Genomic DNA, 20,089 nt, shown 5'->3' with positions numbered 1-20,089 from the left:
TAAACACTATGATAATTTTGATCCTGATTTAATGTATATACCATCTGTTTTTATGAGCTAATAGTGGACATGGGAGAAATATTTGTAATCAGTTATGCATTTGGTCCATCCCCAAAATAAACTGTGGATGATATAACCTTGTGACCTTTGTGTGGTATGAAATGTACATACCACAAAGCTCAGAAAAGTAAAATAAAAACATTTTTAATAAGTGGGGAAAATGTCAATGTTCTTTAAGATTTTTTAAAATCCTTAGGGCAATAGAAAGTGCTAGTCCTATTAAGTCCAAAGAAAAGCACATCTTTCCTGAGAACCAGTTTGATCTAGTGATTAAGGCTCCAGGCTAAAAATCAGGAGATTGTGAGTTCTAGTTCCTTCTTACCTATGAAAGCTAGCTGGCAAATTCCTGTTACAACAAACAGATCAACATTTAGTTGATCAGGAGGGGGGGGGGGAACCAGACCCTGCAATTGCAGGAAAAAGATATGAAAAAATTAGCATATTTTCTATTTAACCAAGGCCACTTATTGATTTGAGCAATATTAGAGTAAAAATACATGTGCTGCATTCAGATATGCTAACCCACATGGTAAACTTTTCCAGGGAAAAACATGCACTTGGTCTTTGAAATACGTACATATTCAGGAGCTGAGAAATAAACAACTAAATTAGTTATAATATTCCACTATTACTATTGTTACTATTGTTACTCCTTATGCAACCAGGATTTGTGTCAACTATACAAATAAGCATCAAACCAGATTTAGTCTACCAAATGTACAAAATCAGGGGACCAGGCAACCCTATTTATGCACAGTACTGAACTGCAGCTCCAGTCAATACGATAAGAAAATCCCATGAGTTCACATTGGAGTTTCTTACCCTAATATAAAGCATAGATCATACTGTTACATCTCTTGATTTATTCCCTTTCTTTGACTTATCCCTCTTCACGCATCATGCAGAGTGAAAGAATTGCCCTGAGATTCCCTAAAAGAGAAATAATCACCTTATAGGGGAGATGGGCAGCATAAATAAATAAAATAAAAATAAAATTTTATTATGGGGTAAGTAAGGCAAAAATAGGAAACTTATTGGAGCTGAGGGCCATGTTGGTGGTTTGCAGGAGAGAAGCAGAGAAATGAGAACTACGTTAATGTTCCTGATTGCCTTCAAACAAGCCTCTCAAAAGCTGGAAAATCTGAAAACCCATCTGGTAACTAAATGAGATAATGGGAGTGTTTTCTTTCGAGATCATACTCAGTTTTATCTTCCCCCCCCCCCCAGAATATTTCATTCCATTCTGGAACCTCTGTTTTCCATCAGTTGCCTATGGCTACGAAACCTGCACACTCGTGCTATTTACCAATCCTTTTAGAATATTTTTGAAGATACTTCTGCAAATGTTTAAGGGGCTTCTGACATCTGTTCATTGGGGGCTGCATGAAGTTTCCCATGAATGGTTAGCTTCAGTGAAGACTGAAGGAAGCAGCCCTCGAAGCTGCTCTATGAACCAAACATGGACCATTTGCTTCAACTTCACTGCTTCAATCTGAAACCCCTCAGTCTTCTTCTGCAAAGCTTGCACTAAGGCAGTGATGGCAAACTTTTTAGAGACCGAGTGCACAAAAACTGCCTCAGCCCCCATCCCACGCCTGCTCCGCCCCATCCCACCCGCCTGCAGGGCCACTCACTGTCTCTACGGCCCGCCGCAGATTGCCCAGGCAGCCCAGCAGCACCATGGTGGCCACGCCCTCCACCCGCACCCTGCATCAACTGCGTGTGATGGGGCGTGAGAGTGGAATCTTATCCCCGTTGCCTGGCTGCCATGTCCTTGGTTGTGCTGTTCTGCGCAGGCCATGCTTGGGAGTAACTCTTCTCCTACTGGTGAGGAGGGGGCCACAGGGGGGACAGGGCTGGGGCAATGGCGCGCGTGCCCACAGAGGGCTCTAAGTGCCACCTCTGGCACGCGTGCCATAGGTTCACCACCACTACACTAGGGAGAAGCTAGAAAGCAGTCTCCTTCAGGAAGTAATATAGAGGAAGATCTTCAGATCATCTAAGCTGATTTTGAGAGAAAAAGCTCCCTTAGCCTCTTCGCACTCCCTGCCAGTATTTGTTCTTCTATAAAGAGGCAAAGATACAAGAGGTAAACAGTGTGTGCTTACTAATATCACTTAGCTCTGTAAAAAAAAAGAAATATAATTTTACTCCCACAACGTAGGTAGGTTCCATTGTTGGTAAATACCAAATTCTTCACAGTGGCTCAACTGCTTCAAGACTGGGCTCTTTCAGTGGGTTCACTGAAAGCTGTCCAGTAAGAAAAACCTTCAGTGCTCCTCTGCCAGCACAGAGGAAGAAGGCTACCTCAACTTCCTCCCCCAGTACTAGGCAGTTTCACATTGGTGAAGCAAAGCAAAGAACCTTCATGGTTCAGATTGCCTCACTGAACAAATCTGAGTCACTTTGAGAAGATCTCATGCTGGGATCTCTTATGTGTGAATGAGGCAAGTCTGGCTGTATCAAGATGAAGATTATAACCATATAGAATTACCATACAGAGAGACCATAAGCGTTGAATAAAACCCCTGGCTGAAAGTGTGCTGGGATAATACAATCAAAATTCCTCATATTCATCTGTATTCTAGTAGCTGTACTTGAAAATAATAAAAGCTTCTGAACATTTTTCAAAGCCAGCCTCCTCCTGAGAAGGTTACAATTATCCAATCTCAGTGTAATGGGGCTATGAATGACAATGTCCAATTTCTTTTAGTGGGAACACAGCTGGTACACCATTTCCTTCAGATTACCTAAAGGATATTTCTGTTCATAGCATATTTAAATATATGGATGAAGCCTATTAATCATCACAGTAGCTATTAAAATAATGCAAGCCTTCCTTATCCTCTTCCCCTCACAGATGGGAAGATTATGCATCTAGAGTGATCTAATTCAAGGCCACACTATTATTTAGTAGCAGATTTAAGAAACTTGTACTGTTCTCTCTGTATCATGATGTCCTTTGTTATTAATAAAAAGGTTTGCCAAGTGATATTTTTGGCAGTTGTAAGAATAATAGAATGCTTCTTTAACACATTTCATCTTCCAGGTTGTGATGGAATCTCGTAGGATACTGCATGTTAAATCATGCTATTTGCTATGCTTATAATAACAGTGTTACCTTCTCCCATATTCAGCATTTACTGATCCCACTGAATTTAAAGGCTTAATGAGTAGATTGCTTGACCTGGAAAGAAGAGTAGGCCTATAAAAGAACATTTTGAGTTCCTTCCCCTACTCATGAGGCCACCTATGAACAAAATAGCGAGGCAACAGCCCTATGTGTTGTCTATCTCTAGCTTGAGGGTCAGTTGCAGCTTTACTGAGCATCACGTCCGTCTGTCGTCGTCCAGATGAAGCTCATGTGTCATCTTGCATTATTGCAAGTTGCTTTAAATCTGGCTGCCTTGAAGACCACGTAAAACGTCAGCTGGGGCAAAATCCTGCAGACCAGATGCTTATGGGGTAGTCTCATGACTGCCATAAGCACCTCTTCTATAATAGTTATTGTAGGTTATTGTAACATTTTCTGCTGTGGATCCTGCTCTTTGGAACATTGTGCTCTCTGATGTGAGATCTGCACCCACCTTTCTGACATTCAGTAAGGATCTGAAGACCTGGCTCTGCCAGTTGGCCTAGGGCCCAAATGGACGTGCATCACCCTGAAGGTGGCTCTCTGATTAAAAGAAGACCCCATCTCTCCCTGTGTGCATCTTGCTCCCTTTCTCCTCGTCTTTCAACTGTAAATTATTTTCATTGTTATTGTTATTGATTGATTTAATGTTTATTGGTTTTTAATGTTTGAAACCGCCCAGAGTTGCCTCTAGGCAAGATGGGCAGCATACAAGTTTAACAAATAAATAAATAAACTGCCAGGGTGTTTCTAAGTACAATTCAAAGTGCTGGTCATTACCACAGCATTCTGTATCAGGGGTAGGCAACCTTGGTTCTTTTAATGACTCGTGGACTTGGCTGGCTCAGGAATTCTGGGAGTTGAAGTCCACGAGTCATAAAAGAGCCAAGGTTGCCTAACCCTGCTCTATATGGTTCAGAGCCTGGATATCTACCATACCAACTTTCACTGATGGCTTGCAGCTGTCCAGCTTGAAGGTCTCCACTTCTCATAAAGGGCAATGGGAGAGATAATGAAAGTGGGCCTTCTCTGTTGGAGTTCTCTCTTATTCTGGAACTGCTACCCCCCTTTCTCCTGTGGGCTTTTGAAGACTTGTAAATACCTGGCTGTTTCAGAAAGATTCCAGAGTGACTGGTATTGCTGCTCCTGATATGTTTTTATAATTAATGTGCCTTTCTATTGATATTTACATTGGTTATTGTTCCCCTGTTTAGAGTCTTTTAAACTGAAGCAGTACATAAAATATATAAATAAATAGGGCTAGAGATTTCAAAAGGCACCTATTGCAATATTTTCCTTTGAAATGTATTGGGGTGGGGATTGTCAAGCAATCTGTTTCTGAATCTGGGAAAGTTTAAGGTATGTGTACTTCAGCTCCCAGAATTCCCCAGGTGGCGTGGCTGAGAAACACTGGACCAAACCGCATCTTCCTATAACAACAACAACGTTGTTTTTAAAAGTTGCAGTTTAGAAAACAGAATGAGAAATGTTGAGTCATTACAAAATTCAGTTAGATTATTATTTCTGCAAAAGCAATTACAGTATCTACTCAGATATACAATAAAAGTGGTAAATATTCTTATACGAACATGACTCTATTCATCTGGGATTTACCAGAGATTTGGGCTTCTCTGCATGTTATTAAGATGCTGCACAATGTGTCTTCTTACTTTCTAAAAAAAAATATTTAAATACTTTCTCTTTTCAATTTCTCGCTGGCTTTTCATCCTACTTTCCCTATTTCTAATTCAACATTGTTACCTAAGAAAGCTTATGCCACTTTGTAATTTAAAAAAACCTTCTAAAAGTGCCATTGAATATGTTCTTTTTCTTTCAAATAAAAAGGATTCAGAGATCCCAAGCAACACATTCAAAGCTGACCAATAGATGCTTTTCAAATGAGAATGTTTCTGCATGGAAACAGGCCTGTCATTTCTCTCTCTTTGTTCTCAAAGCTAGGCCTCTTCTAACTGTTCAGTCAGATACTGTAATATGAAATAGTTCTCATGAGAGAGAGAAAGAGAGAGAGAGAGAGAGAGAGAGAGAAGGAGGAGGAGGAGGAAAGGGGGAAGGAGGGAGAGAGAGGGGGAGGGAGGGAGGGAGAGAGAGGGGTTCTACAGCAAAGGAAGATCTGACAAATCTATCTATCTTTATATCTATCATCTATCATCTATATCCATCTGCCATCTATCTATCTATCTATCTATCTATCTATCTATCTATCTATCTATCATATATCTATCTAATTTGTTTGCTGCCCATCTCACTATGGGAGATTCTGAGTGGCTTACAATGTTAAAAAGAATAAAACTATATAGAAACATGTATATAATAAAAATAAAATACTATAAAATACAAACTATCAGCTGTAACTAAGAATGGGTAGGAAGGGAGTAGAATGAGCAGGAGTGGAGGTGGGATCTGTTATTAATATATTAATCTACCAACCATCCTCAATGTAAAACCCCTCTATTGGAGCCTGAGGCCAACTGGCAGAGCCAGGTCTTCAAGCTCTTGTGGAAGGTTGGGAGTATTGGAGTTGACCTCACTCCAGAGGGCAAGATGTTCCAAAGAGCAGGAGCAATGTCAGAGAGGGCTCTTTTCTTGGACCCCACCAGCCAGAATTCCCTGGTCAATGGGGCTTGCAGCATGCCTCCTCTGCTGGCAGAGATGAGGGAGGCCAATTCCAGTCAGATGAGATGATTTCTCAAGTAATCTGAACCCATACCATGAGGGGCTTTAAAGGTGATAACCAAAACCTTGAATTGGACCTGGAAACAAATTGGCAACCAATGCAGCTCTGGGAACAGTGGTGTAACTCTAGAGACTCAAAAGCTGTCCACGCTGTTGCACTCTACACCAGCTGTAGCTTCTGAATGCTCTTCAAGATAGCCTAATATACAGTAGTGGGATTCAGCTGGTTCATACTGGTTTGTCAGAACCGGTAGCTAAATTTTGCTGAGTTCAGAGAACCGGCTTAATGCACAGTGCTTCTGGAAGTCCAGTCTAGGCCTCAGAGGTCTGGAGGAGGCCTCCCAGGCCTAGAGCAGCCTGTTGGAAATGTGTGGATGCCACTTCCGGAAGTCCGTTTTAGGCCTTGGAGGCCCAAGTCTGCATCCAGTAAGAGAACCAGTTGTTCAGATATTTGAATCCCACCACTGCCTATATAGATATTTTACAACACATGCTTTCCAGGAGAAAAGTACAGGCAGGCATTTGAGTTTGTGATCTAAAAATCAATCCCAGTCCATTATCTGCAATGGGCAGATAATGAAGACTAGGCATCTTTGAGTTTCTTGTCCAGATTTCAGACAACCCTCAATATTCCACATAGGATTGGGAAAATTCCTCATCTGAATTTCCTAAGAGTCACTACCAATCTCTACACATTGCTGAAGATCTATCTCCACCCATAGCAGCTTCTATGTTGTTTCATGTCCCTTTTTTTAACACTATCTTCTTGCTCTGTTTGCAGAACATTTGGGTAGTTCCACTTAAAGAGGCATGCAATTCATGCCTGAGGGCGATATTTCAAAGTTGGGGGGAAAAAATCTAAATTCTTTGCTGGCACACCCTCATCCTTCAGTTTTCTATGAATTCTGAGCAATTCTGTTTTAAACGTGTACACTGGGATTTTTATCTTTGAGTTACATTTTATATTTAATCCATAATATACTGTTTATATCTCATACAAGAGAATATGCCTTTGATCATGATACAACTTAGACAAGATGAAAAAGTCATAAATCTTAAATAAGCATACTGATTTAGAAAGGTTGGTGGTTTACACTGAATTTGTACTTAATGCTGGATCCTCTACCTATTGTTCTGATTTACGGATAGAATGATGTCATTTATAATGTTTGGGAATGTCAGTCTAATAATTTTAATGGCACATAATGAACTATGTAATTCTAAAAAGTGTGTTTCAGAAAGAAAATGTTGTATGAAAGAAGTGTTGTCCTTAATGTTTCAAAGAATCTTTGGCAACTGAAGCTTTTTCTCAAAACATTGCAATAGAGCTCATAGCCTACTACACAATTTAAATGTTATTCACATTTCAAAACATTTAATTTTTTAATATCTGGCCATATACTAAGACTATAGGTTGAACTACTGTTGATTCAATAATTTAATCAAACAATAATATCAACATTTAGCTTTTCACCATATAAAGATGCATTTTTTTCTATTGCATTTTTAATCCTGCCTTCATTACTTCATTACAGCAAACATACATAAGACTCTTTCCTTCTCCTGTTTTCCCCACAACAACAACAACTCTGTGGAAGTGGGTTGGGTTGGGTTGAGAAAGACTGACTGGGTCCAAAGTCACCCAGCTGTCTTTCATGCCTAAAATGGGTCAGTCTCCTGATTTCTAGACCAGACCTTAATAAAGACAGCGCCCCGAAATAGAATGTCCCAGCCTCATATTTTGATTTACTACCTTTATTGATGCCAGAAGCTATAAGAAAAGCCTTCTTACAAGGAGTCAGATAGTAGGAACAAGGAATCCTTACATAAAGGCCCATCTAAAAATAATGGCTATTTCCTACTAGTAATCTAATTCTATTAATGATGGTCCAGAATGCCAGAATTCGGCTCAATAAAGAACGCTTCATTAGGATTCCAAGTAAATATTGCAGGGCTGGCAACCACGGTCTTCTGAGAAGCTGACTAGAAATGGAAGTGGGATCAAAGCAATGAATTCCCCATTCAAGACAGGATCCCAGCGTTTACTCAAGGACTTGAGGCTTGCTGGGCTTTGTTTTGGACAATGGAGACAGGAAGTCTCAGAGCAAAACTTGGTCAGAGACCCTTGTTTTAAAGGCCAGCAATTCCATGCAATGACCCAATGAGCCAGAATGCTGAGTCCCATGTCAAAAATCAGTGCAGCTGTACAGGAGTGAGGGAAGAGGAGAAGCATTTTTGCCTCATCAGACAGAAGTTAGGATTAGAGTTCTTCTTTTGGTCCCCAGGATAAAGCAGAGAGGAATCTACTACATTTTAATATTTTCATTTATTTGCCAGTCTTGTGTTAAATTTATAGGTGGGATAACACTTTCGTAGGAAATAATTTTGGGAGCCTGCCAAAGAGCTTTGCCTTTATATTCATGGTTTACATTCCAGTAGAAAATAACTACTTATGTCTCTACTCCACAGATCAATTTGGCACAAACAGCCCTTTCTCCCCTTTTCTTAAGATCAGGGGTCTTCAAACTTGGCCCTTTTATAACTTGTGGACTTCAACTCCCAGAATTCTTCAGCCAGCATGCCTGGCTGAGGAATTCTGGAAGTTGAAGTCCACAAGTCATAAAAGGGCCAAGTTTGAAGACCCCTGCTCTAAAGTTTGTGGTTCAAGTCAAGTCATTGTCATCATTGCCCTCTCTGATTGCTAGTACTGTATCTGATACTAATCTTTTTGGAAATCAGATTTATGAGTGGCCCAATGTGATTCTTTGCATAGAGCCTATTAGACCACTTCCATAAGCCATCCAAACAAGGGTTGTCCATGCAAATATAACCACATTAATTAAATGTTGTATGTTTGCCATGCTGTAGACTCAGTTATTGTTGGCTTGGATGATAAAAAAAATATGTGCATAGACTACAGTCCAATATTGGCCAGGTAGAGGTAGTGGAAGCATAAAACAGTTCAGGAAAAAAAAAAGGCCAGACTGGATCTAAATAATCTCACCATAAGTTGAAGTCAACTATACAGCATTGCATATCATGTTCTACATCTTTCTTACTCTCTGTATTTCTTCTTCAGTAAGAACTTACATACCCACCAAAAAGGAATATGAGGATAACTTTGAAGTAAAGATGTAATAGCATTTATGTAAACAGAAGTTTAACTCTGAAAGAGGAGAAGTGGTGGGAAAGAAACTCAAAAGTGCCCCATCCTGATTCTCTTTGGTATAAGAAGAGGGAAAGAGAAAGTTTTTCAGGCTTTCAAGATTTTGTTTTTATCGCTGCATTACTTATCTGGATCACAGAAGAAGGCCTCTGCTATAGCTCAGTACCAAAGGACATGAAGTTCCCTCTAAATCACAAATGGTGCATCTAAAGCAGTGATGGCGTACCCAAACTGCAACCCAAAACTCACTTATGTATCGTCGAGTGCTGGGTGGGCATAGCCTATTGGGTGGGTGTGGCCCATTGGGTGGGTGTGGCCCATTGGGTGGGTGTGGCCCATTGGGTGGGCATGGCTTTGGTGGTAACAGCAGACTGGGTGGGACTAAAAAGTTCAATCAATCAATTCTAACTTTGCAAGATCTTTTTTTTTCCTGTAAGAAGTTGAAATTGATTGATTGATTGATTGAACCTTTTTGTTTTTTGCACACGGCAGCGGAGGCCTGAAGTGAAAAGGTTTTATAAAACACAGCTGAAGGCCTAGGACTGGGGCATACTGCGCGCGTGCCCACAGACAGGGCTCTGAGTGCCGCCTCTGGCACCCGTGCCATAGGTTCGCCACCACGGATCTAAAAAGCTTCTGCTTTTTGCCCATCCAATTTTTATCTACTTTCCAGATTGCTCATATGCAAAGCAGAAATATTTTATTAATCCTTATTTCCTGCTTTGTAGTTTTCCTGTTGTTTGTGAGGAAGTGTGGAAAGAAGGTGTACTGCTTTGGACTTTCCAGAAAAAAGAATATTTAAACTAAATTTGACAATTTCAAAGAAAAATTAGGAATCACTGCATCACTGAAGACTATTCATTAATGTTTAACTCCCAAGTTCTATATGCAAAAAACCCCCACACTCCCTTTTAAAGAGTGAAAGGAATTAAATGCTTCTTTTAAAAAGATACAAACCAGAAGGCTCTTCCCTTCAAAATAAGATTATTTGGTTAGGCTGGTTTCCAATGTTTATGAAAGAATCCTATTATTACAGTGTTTCTCAATTTTACTAACAATAGAAGTAGTACTTTGACTTATATACTGCTTTATAGTGCTAAGCGATTTACAGAGTCAGCATATTGCCCCCAAAACCTGGCTCCTCATTTTATCAACCTCAGAACAATTGAAGGCTGAGTCAACCTTGAACTCACAGGAACAAACTCCTGGCAGTGGACCGAGTTAGCCTGCAATACTGTGTTCTAATAGCTTGAAGATGTAGGGACTTCAACTCCCAGAATTCTCCAGCCAGTAGTACTACTGCTGTACTATTGTACTAGTACACTACTAAAATGGCAATGCCCAGGTACAAAGTATGGAAATCAGCAGACCACAACATTTGTGGAGTATAAAAATAACTTTACAAAGAACTTGGTGGGAAGAGAACTGTCAAAAGAACATTTACTTACTCAAATGGAATTAAATAGCTGCAGTTCCATTTGCTTCTGTTATATTTTCAAGTTACAGTACTTCTATAATGTGTAAGTAAACTGTGCAGTAAGCTCACAAAATATATCATAGCAATTATATCATCAATGAAAATGATGATAAATAATTGAAATATCTAAAATGACACCAACTTTGAAAAATTTAGCAATATTAAAAGTGAAGACTCCATAAATTGCTAATAATGCAGTAGCTTTACAAGTCATTAGTAAGAGATAGGTCACAGAATTAAGGATGCAAGGCGATGAAAATGTGTTGGCATGAATGCAAAGAAGGAATGACGTTTGCCATGCATTTGCCAGACTCAAGGAAGGAAGTGGGGAAAGAAGCTGAAAGAGAGTGATAGTGACAACAGCAAGGGTGATGAATTCATGTGGGTTTGAGTCTACATTATGCATAATGCGCGCTCTCTGGCTTATTTTAGGAAGAATTTAATTGTAATTTCCTGTTTCCTCTCTAAGATTCTTGATTTTAAAATTGCCACCAGATATTTTATAGTTGTAACTGTGAATTTCCTCTTGATTATTTGTTATTAAATAAATTCCTTGCTTCGATATCTAGCCTATATGACAATTGCCACATAGTTTGTATACTCAATAATGGTATTTCCCCCTCTAAAGAAGATTTTGTACAAGGAGCTTGTAAAAAGCAAACTTTCCCACTTTTGGGTTCACCAGGTAGAGTTCCAATTTACGTAGTGGTAAAGTATGAAATAAGGATGGGCAGTTATTTGGATCCAAAGAGGAAAGGGGGCTTCAAAGCAAGAGTGGACGACGAAGGAACGGGAATTTGGAGTTTGTGCAAGAATTGCTCAGTTGAAATACTGCCATGTATCTCACTCTGTTAAGTGTGATATGACATAAAACTTTTCAACGATGAAATGCCTACATGAACATCAAGAGAAAACATAGGTATACTAAATGGCATATTTTTCAGCAGTCATCTGGTAATCTAAGCTTTCAGTCATAGTCAGTATACTTCCATTCCTCTAGAATTGCATGAAATTTCTGATTCAAATAACTCAAGAGGTAATGATTGTGTCACTCAACATCATCACACATACATACAAATGTACATAAATATTTTAGGACCAATTCTGAACTGGCAGCTGAATGTTAAAAATGTAAGACTCAGTTCTTAATCACTTCCCGAAGCGGCTATCTGTCCTATTTTTCAGTACAAAAACGTAACGAGTTGCGAAATAATATATTTTTCTATTTAAAGGCAATCTCTAGCTAATGAACTCTCCAGGCCAAGACTTGTTTAAAATCAGATTATCATGAGATATAAGGAATGAGGTATTTACAGATAGTCCTTGACTTACAACCACAACTGGGACTGTAAACTTTGAGTTAAGCGCTGCAGTTATTAAGCAAAGCATCATGTGATTACACCCAATCTTACAATGTTTTGCCATGGTCATTAACTGAGATGTCATGTGATTGCGATTTGTAACCTTCCCTGCCAGCTTCCCCATTGACTTTGCTTGTTGGAAGCAACTGGGAATGTCACAAATTGTGACTGCTTGTCCCCAAGATCCTGCAACCCATTGTTAACATGAGCCAGTTGGCAAGTGCACAGGTTGTGATCATGTAAAACTCACAGGGACTCTGCAGAGTTGTACTGTAAGTGTGAAGACAGATCATAAGCCACTTTTGTTCTAACTTCAAACAGTTCTTAAATGAATAGATGTACATCAAGAGCTAGTAGTTTCAAACTTTATCCATGTAAATAAATTTAAAAAGAGATATAATAATTCCACATTAAAAATAGCAAAAGTACAAATTGGCCTCAGTTTCTTGGAGTTTTGGAAAGGAAATAATAGTCATGATAATTTACATATTCAATTGCATTATCCAATCTGTGAAATATTTTTCTTCCAAAAATAAATAAATAAAAAGATTGTCCCAATCGTCTTCAAATCAGCGTATCCTTGATGTATGAAAACCATCGTAGGCTCAGAACAGAACATTCTTTTAAAAATGCTCAGAATTAAAATTGGCAAGCCTTAAGCTCCTTTGTCAGATGATTTGTCCTGACTAGAGAGATTGGAAATTATCTCAACACATCTGGAGACATCAGAAATGATGGGAGAACTCCATTATGTGGAGAACAAACCAAAGACCTTCTCTGTTGACAAGTTTAATGCAATAATAAGATGTTGTTAAGTGGGACATTCTTAAAGAGTTTGCATGAATCTTTGGCTCCCCATATTAAGGGGTCTCATGCTTGAGCAGTGGTTGGACTAGAAGACCTCCAAGGTCCCTTCCAACTCTGTTTTTCTGATATCCTGTTGTAGAAGCATGGCTTTCAAGTCCATTTCATTGTACTTGAGAATGCCAAACAGGAGCTGAATGAAAACCCAGAGCCTTTGAAGATGCTTATGCATAGCTACAGTAATATACTCACAGCTTTCACAGCGATTTCCAGTATAGCCAGCCAAGCAGGCACATTTGTAATCATCAATTTTATCAACGAGGCAGGTTCCATCATGTAGACACGGAGATGAAGAACAACCTGAAAATGCACAAGACACCTCAGTTCCTTCCACAGGCTGATTCTTTCTCCTCTTTTACCTTTTTTACACTCCTTTCTCTCTTAGTGAGAGACATTTGCAATGCAAATATTTGGGTGTGTGTGATAAAACGCAGTATATCTTTGAAGCTGCGAGACAGTGATGTTAAAAATGCTTCCATCCTCTGCCCCAATAATCCTTTTTGTGAATCAAATTTTGTCAAAAACAAGGTAATGAGATGTGATTGAGATCATTCCATGCTAAAACAATTATTTTTAAAATTGAAGCAGTTCCCAAGGGAGAAGCTTGCCATTTTATATACACAATTTATGTTTTTAAAGCCAACTGATCTCTGAATAACATATGTGACTAGCTGTGTGTCACAACTACAAAATAATCCTTTATAGTTTTAGGGAATTAGGAATAAAGCAGCAGGGAAGAAGCCACAGAGGAGAACTTTACAACTGCATTTGCAGCAAAAGAGCCTACAGAGATCAAATAAACGTGAAAGGTCAATGAAGAGATCTAGCAACATTGCAAGCTGTCTGAAAGGGGTTTTGGTGAAGGTGGTGTGAAGCCAAAGGCTCAAAAATGAAATGTGCCAGAGGAGATGGAAAGAATCCCAGACACTGTTAAAGTATTGACAGTATTGACACTTGTTATGTTCAATATATAAGTACTGTTCTTAGTATCACCCTTCAAAGAATCCTTAATGATAAGGTTAAAAACACTTAGAACTATCATTAGAATAATAGAATAACAGAGTTGGTAGGGACCTTGTAGGTCATCTAGTCCAACCCCTGGCCCAAGCAGGAGAACCCACACCATTTCCAACAGATGGTGTCCAGTCTTTTTTTGAAAGCTTCAGTGATGAAGCTCCCACAACTTCTGAAGGAAATCTGTTCCATTGGTTGATTATTCTCACTGTCAGAAAATTTATCTTTATTTCCAGGTTGAATCTCTCCTTGATCAATTTCCATCCGTTATTGCTTGTCTGGCCTTCAGGTGCTTTGGAAAATAGATTGACCCCTTCCTCTCTGTGAGACCCTCTCAGATATTGGAACACTGCTATCATTTCTTCCCTGGTCCCTCTCTCCACTGGCCTTCACGCTTCACTTCACTCCTCACTCATCTTAGAAATGTTTTTCCAAAACCCCCAGCCAATACATCAAAGTTCATGCGGTCATCATCATGAGTTCTAGAGCTGCAATCCAAACTCAGTTGAGGTGGGAAAGATAGTCTTGAAAACATCAGTTTCCTCTTGAGGCACTGTATGGGCTTTCAGTCCATCAATGTGGTCTGAACAATGAACACAGGAAGACCGCCAAGGAAATTCTGTTCCTCCACTTACACTGACCTTCAACTACTCTCAAAGCTTTTGTCCTGGGAAAGATTTCACACAGTTTGTTAAGTGTGTGCTGTTGGAGGTCCCACAACTCAAGCAAAATTTCTTTACTCATCATGCAAAGCACATCCTTTCTCATCAACAGTTTCAGGGAGAAGGTTAATGCTTTGCAAAGGAGAACTTTTTAAATGTTTTTCATTCAAGCTGTATACAGTCAAACTGGAGTCTGCTCTGCATAGATTATCTGAGTAGCACCCAGCTTATCTCTCCATAATTGCTGCTAAAAACTGGGGCGGAAATAAAGGGGGGGTGGCAATAGCGGAATACCAAGCGGTTCCCACTGAGAAGAATCGAGAGCTATTAATCCCCCTTGTATGCAATGTGTTAGTCCCTTGAGGATGGGAGGCCTTTCTGCAACATATCCCACGTCAAGTCTCATTTCATGGAGTCGACTTTTGTCTTTTTATAGACCCTTTAATTAACATAGCCCTCCTTCTAGCAGCTACTGTGATGGTACTGTTTGTACTTTATGTAATAACAAGGAAGGGAAAAATCATGCCCAGCAGATCAAATAGGGACACAATCTAAAGTAGACTGAACGATGTACTTTGAAACAGCAGGACGATATTCAAGACCTTTTTGAGATTCCCAAAGGCCTTCTACCAGAAAGCCATTGGGGCCCTCCCTCACAGTCAATCTTTGCCTTGTATTCTGTCAACATTATTTTTTTCTTTATTATCAATTGTCCATTGCTGTCCATGCCCCAAGAAAAAGTAAGAATGGGTGGAGAGATCCAGCACCCTGAATTCATTCTTAGGAATGGATTTGAAATGACTCAATTCTCTGGCTTAAAAGACAATTTTTAGAATAGAATAGAGCTGGAAGGGACTTTGGAGGTCTTCTAGTCCAGCCCCCTGCTCAGGCAGGAGAACCTATACCATCTCAGACAAGTGACTGTCTAGCCTCTTTTTAAAAATCTCCAGTGAGGGAGTGCCCATGATTTCTGGGGCAAGCTATTCCACTAGTTAATTGTCCTCACTGTCAGGAAGTTTCTCTTTAATTCCAGGTTGCTTTTCTCTTTGATCAGTTTCTAACCATTGTTTCTTGTTCTGCCTTCTGGTGCTTTGGTGATGTTGTCTATTCCACTTTTTTCTAGCTTACCAAGGAGTAGGTTGTGGTCTACTTTATCAAATGCCTTACTGAAGTCTAAGTATACTTTGTCCACAGTATTTCGCTGGTGTATTAGTTTAGTCACTCTGTTGAAGAATGGAATAAGATTGTTTTGGCATGATCTGTTTTTAACAAACCTGTGCTAGCTACTAATTATAACTTTGTTTGTTTCTAGTTGTTCACAGATCTGTTTTTTTATTATCTTTTCTAGGATCTTCCCAGGTATTGATGTTAAACTGATTGGTCTGTAGTTTCCTGGGTCCATTTTTTTCCCTTTCTTGAAGATGGGAACCACATCAGCCCTTTTCCAATCCTCAGGTACTTCCCTGGTGCTCCAGGATTTTTGAAATATATGGTGCAATTGTTCTGAGATAACATCTGCCAGTCTTTCAGAACTCTGGGATGTAATCTGTCAAGCCCCGGTGATTTATATTCATCAAGGTCAGATAGGTGTTCTCTTACCATTTTCTTGCTTATTTTAATTTTTGTTTCTAATTTGTCTTTTGCAGTGATTTTTTGGGTATATTGGGCTATAGTTTCTTTTTGTGTGAAGACTGATAAAAATTATGAGTTAACAGCTCTGCTTTCTCCCTGTTGCCTATTATTTCCTTGCCATCTTCTCTCTTTAGTGAACATACAGTTCCTTGATTTTTTTCTTGTTGTTAATATGTTGGAAGAAACTTTTTTTATTATCCATGATTTCTGTTGCAAGTTTTTGTTCGTTCTGAACCTTTGCTTTCCTGACTTCATCTTTGCATGTTCCGGCTATCTGCTGATAATCGGCCTTAGTTATATGCCCCTCTTTCCATTTTTTGTATTTGTCCTTTTTGTCTTTCAGTTTGTCAGAGAGATCTTTATGCAGCCATGCTGGTTTCTTTTTGAATTTATTGTTTTTCTTTTTCAGTGGTATTGTGCTGGTCTGGGCTTTTGTGATTGCATTATGCAGGGTTTCCCATGCTTCTTGGGTTGTTTTCCTCTTTAGGATTTTCATCCATGTGATCTTTCTTAGGTTCTCTCTGAGTTTGTTAAAGTTAGCTCTTCTGAAGTTCAAGACACTGGTTGGATTGTTTTATGTTGCTAGTGTTTGCATTATATTAAATTCCAGTATGACATGGTCTTTTTCCGATTACATTTTCCCCTGTTTTTGTGAGGTGCAGTTCATCCCTTGCCAGGAGTCCTTCGTATAGGAAATGTAGTCCATGATCCAGGAAGCCAAAGTTTTCTTGGCAATACCAACCCTTTAGCCAATGGTTTATTTCTAGAATTCTTTTTTCCCTCAATGGGTGTTGGCCTTTCATTGGGAGTACAGATGAAAACACTACTTGTGCTCCTAGCTTCTTAACTTTATTGCCTAGTTGTAATCTCTCACTATTGCACTCAGGTTCTTTGTTGTGTCATTTGTCCCAATGTGAAGGAGGAGGAAAGGGTAGTAATCAGTAGGCCTAATTATTTTGGTTAGGTTCTCAGCCACATCTTTGATTTTTTTCTCCAGGGAGACAACATACCTCCCTGGATTGTATGTATTTTGATTGTATTTTGTATTTTGAATGTATTTTGATCTACCTGATCATTTCAAATAACAAAGTATGCCTTGAATTCAGCCTTAAGTATGGAGGTGAGGTCTAGAATCATTCTTCAATACTTTACTCTGCTATTTTTGACATGGAACTCTCTCACATTTTTTCTCCATCCACTTTTCATAAAATGGAAGTATTACTTGTGAAAGAAACCAGTTCATTTAGGAGACCACATAAGAAAGTATAGATCAATATAGTGTTGCTATGCATATGTACATGTCACACTATTTTCTTTGGGGATAAGCATCATTAAGCAAAGCACAGAAAAGAGTAAGAAACAGCAAGCCAAATGAATTAAGACATGAGATAAAGGACAGAAAAGGGAACTACTGTATGGCTAGATGTAGTTTACCCCAAATATCTTGTTATACTTCTGTATTCTCTTTCTATATAAACCATCCTGTTTCCACCACTGCTTACATTGCCTTTTGTTCCTTAAACTTCTCCCAGCCTCTGTGTTTGACTCCATGTTCGCTGTTGCTCCCTTTGAATAGAGGAACAATAGCAGCATTCTTCCAGTTATCAGGCTCAGACACAATCTTCACACATAATTAAACAAGAAGCGCGAACATTCCATAAGCTGACTGCATTTTAACTTTTTTCCACTTAAACCATCTACACATATAGCCTTTCCATTTTTCAACATTCTCACATTGCACTTTTTGACAGGTCCTGTATAAATGTCTAAAACACTTCTTCAAGTATTTGCTCACTTTAAGCACTTCCCGTATTATTTCATTATTTTTATAATTCCCTTTATTCTGCTGGAGGCTCCTTGCTTAGCCCTCATCATCCATTTCCAAAATAATATTTTATTTCATCCAAAATAACTTTTTTCTCTGCCTATTCAATCTTTATTGTTGCCTATTTTCCAACTTCATTCCTGCTATCTTTTTCCCTATATACGCCTTATAGAATCTGTCTCTCATCCTCATCCATTTTTATAGCAACCATTTCTTTTTTGTATTTATTAAATTTATACACTGACTAATTTGGAAAGCAAAGCCCAATTTTACCCCAAGCAATCTCACGGAATTCTATACAGGCTACATTGCAAGTCAACAATATGCCATTGCCCATATCCCACCAACCAGAGTACATGCATGCACTGTACTGACAAGCACAGAACAACACAACTAGTTAAATACCACTTTATTTATTATCCCTAGGAATTATCCCCAGACCTATCTACTCTTGCAACATTGACACAAATCCAGGAACTGGGTGAATTTTTGACAAGTCCTGTTCAAATGTAGGTAAAACTCAACAAATTCAACCCCTTCTCTTAAGGTGCTGTACAGACCTTCCATGCATTCTGCCTCTATTAGGAACTGTTCCCTCACTCACTTTTGCCTCAGTATAGTGCTATTCTTTGCATTTCCATTGATAGCAGGAATTCCAGATCAGTTTCACAATGGTTTTTAAGGGAAGTGGGATTAGAAACAGTAGTATAGTTGCATTGAAATGACAATAATAAAGTAGCATTTTCAAAAGAATGGTATGAATGAATACATGTAAGTTCTTAGGATTCCAATTAGCTGTATAGGATGCAAAAGAAAATATGATGGATAGAATTGTGCTGCTTATTTGTTAATTTTTTTATTAATAACCATGTAAAAGCCATGTATCTCCCACCTTGATGGGACTTGGTTCTTGTCCTGTGCCTTAGATAGGATGTTGTGGAATTTTAGTGGTAATATTTTCTGTTTGAGGTAGCGTGTTTATGCGGTAGTAGGATAATGTGAACATGGAATCCTTCTTTCTAGTGTTTTTTAAATTATTATTATTTTTTCTTTTAATGTAAGCTACCCAGAGTTGCTTTAGATAGCTTCTAAATTTCATAGATAAATCCATTTCATAAATAGATTATGCCATTTGCCCACACAATGTATTGTTATTCTCTTCTTCTATCTACTTAAATTTATGGGTAAATCTTACATCATAGTCAACATAAAGTTGACCTCAAAGGCATTTGGTCTGATAAGAATGCATGTTTGTAGCTTCCCAGAATTGGGAACTGGTTATGAAAAAAAAAAAAAAAACACTAGGAAAATTGGGTTGTTTGTAGATAAAAATCAGCCATGGATCACAATTTTTACAACTGTAATTGAGCTTGCTTTCATATCAGGACCTCAATATAAAGTATTTCAATAGCATTAAAAAGTGAAAAAAAATTCTAAGATCAAGCTATTTTAGTTAAAAATATCTTCTATTACATAATTCTTACCTGTGATTTCTTCAAAAACTGCATGAAATCCATCAAAATTTTTGGAACCATCTGAATGAAAAAGGACATGAAGGGAGGAGCCAGTGCTTCGTATTGGGAGAGGCCTATCATTGCCACAAAAGCGTTTAATTAACTTGCTGTCCACACTGTCCCCATCACGGACCTCCACATAATCGTACTGACACATGTAGTCAAACTCTAGACTCAGCATAGCAAACCTTGACCGGACAGAAAGAGACAGAACGAGAGATAGAGGACAAATTCAAATGCCAAAATTATATCTTTGTGCTATTTGTTCTATAGGACTGAATTTCTACTTTGCTTCTGTACTCTCCTGTCTCTCAAAGGTTTTTCACCTGCATTTTTGCAACTTACATAAAACAGAGTTAATAAGTAAAATTACTGCACTACCAACATTCTTTCAAGTCTGTAAGAAGCTTCTATAATATGAACAACCCTCTTCCAGACTTCTTCATAATTCCTGACCTCAAGAAGACTCATTTTGAGACTGGAGGAGAATGCAGAGAAATAATCCCAAAGGTGCTTCTTCCAAAAGGCAACTGGAATTTCTTTGTTTTCCTCGGAGATATTTCACTTCTCATCCAAGAAGCTTTCTGAATGAGAAGTGAAACGCCTTCAAGGAAAACAGAGTAAGTCCACTTGCCTTTCGAAAAAGCACCTTTGGGACAACCATGACTGAGAATCTCCACAGAAACG

General features: G+C 38.8%; 1 protein-coding gene across 2 annotated transcripts in view; it reads right to left on the bottom strand.

The window, feature by feature from the left end:
- The window catches only part of PAMR1 (peptidase domain containing associated with muscle regeneration 1), a 79,676-nt gene that overhangs the window by 26,189 nt on the left and 33,398 nt on the right, over positions 1-20,089 (bottom strand). For both annotated transcript variants that reach the window (XM_039365164.1, XM_039365165.1), the window contains exons 5-6: positions 19,373-19,590; positions 12,948-13,055 (exon numbers count right to left, since the gene is read on the bottom strand). In XM_039365164.1, the coding sequence (XP_039221098.1) occupies positions 12,948-13,055; positions 19,373-19,590 (326 nt within the window). The remainder of the gene's footprint in view (positions 1-12,947; positions 13,056-19,372; positions 19,591-20,089) is intronic.

This window comes from Crotalus tigris, unplaced genomic scaffold (assembly GCF_016545835.1).
Source record: "Crotalus tigris isolate CLP2741 ecotype Arizona unplaced genomic scaffold, ASM1654583v1 scf7180000019968.627227, whole genome shotgun sequence".
NCBI classification, from domain to species: Eukaryota; Metazoa; Chordata; class Lepidosauria; order Squamata; family Viperidae; genus Crotalus; species Crotalus tigris.
This window is presented reverse-complemented; position numbering and strand designations above follow the sequence as displayed.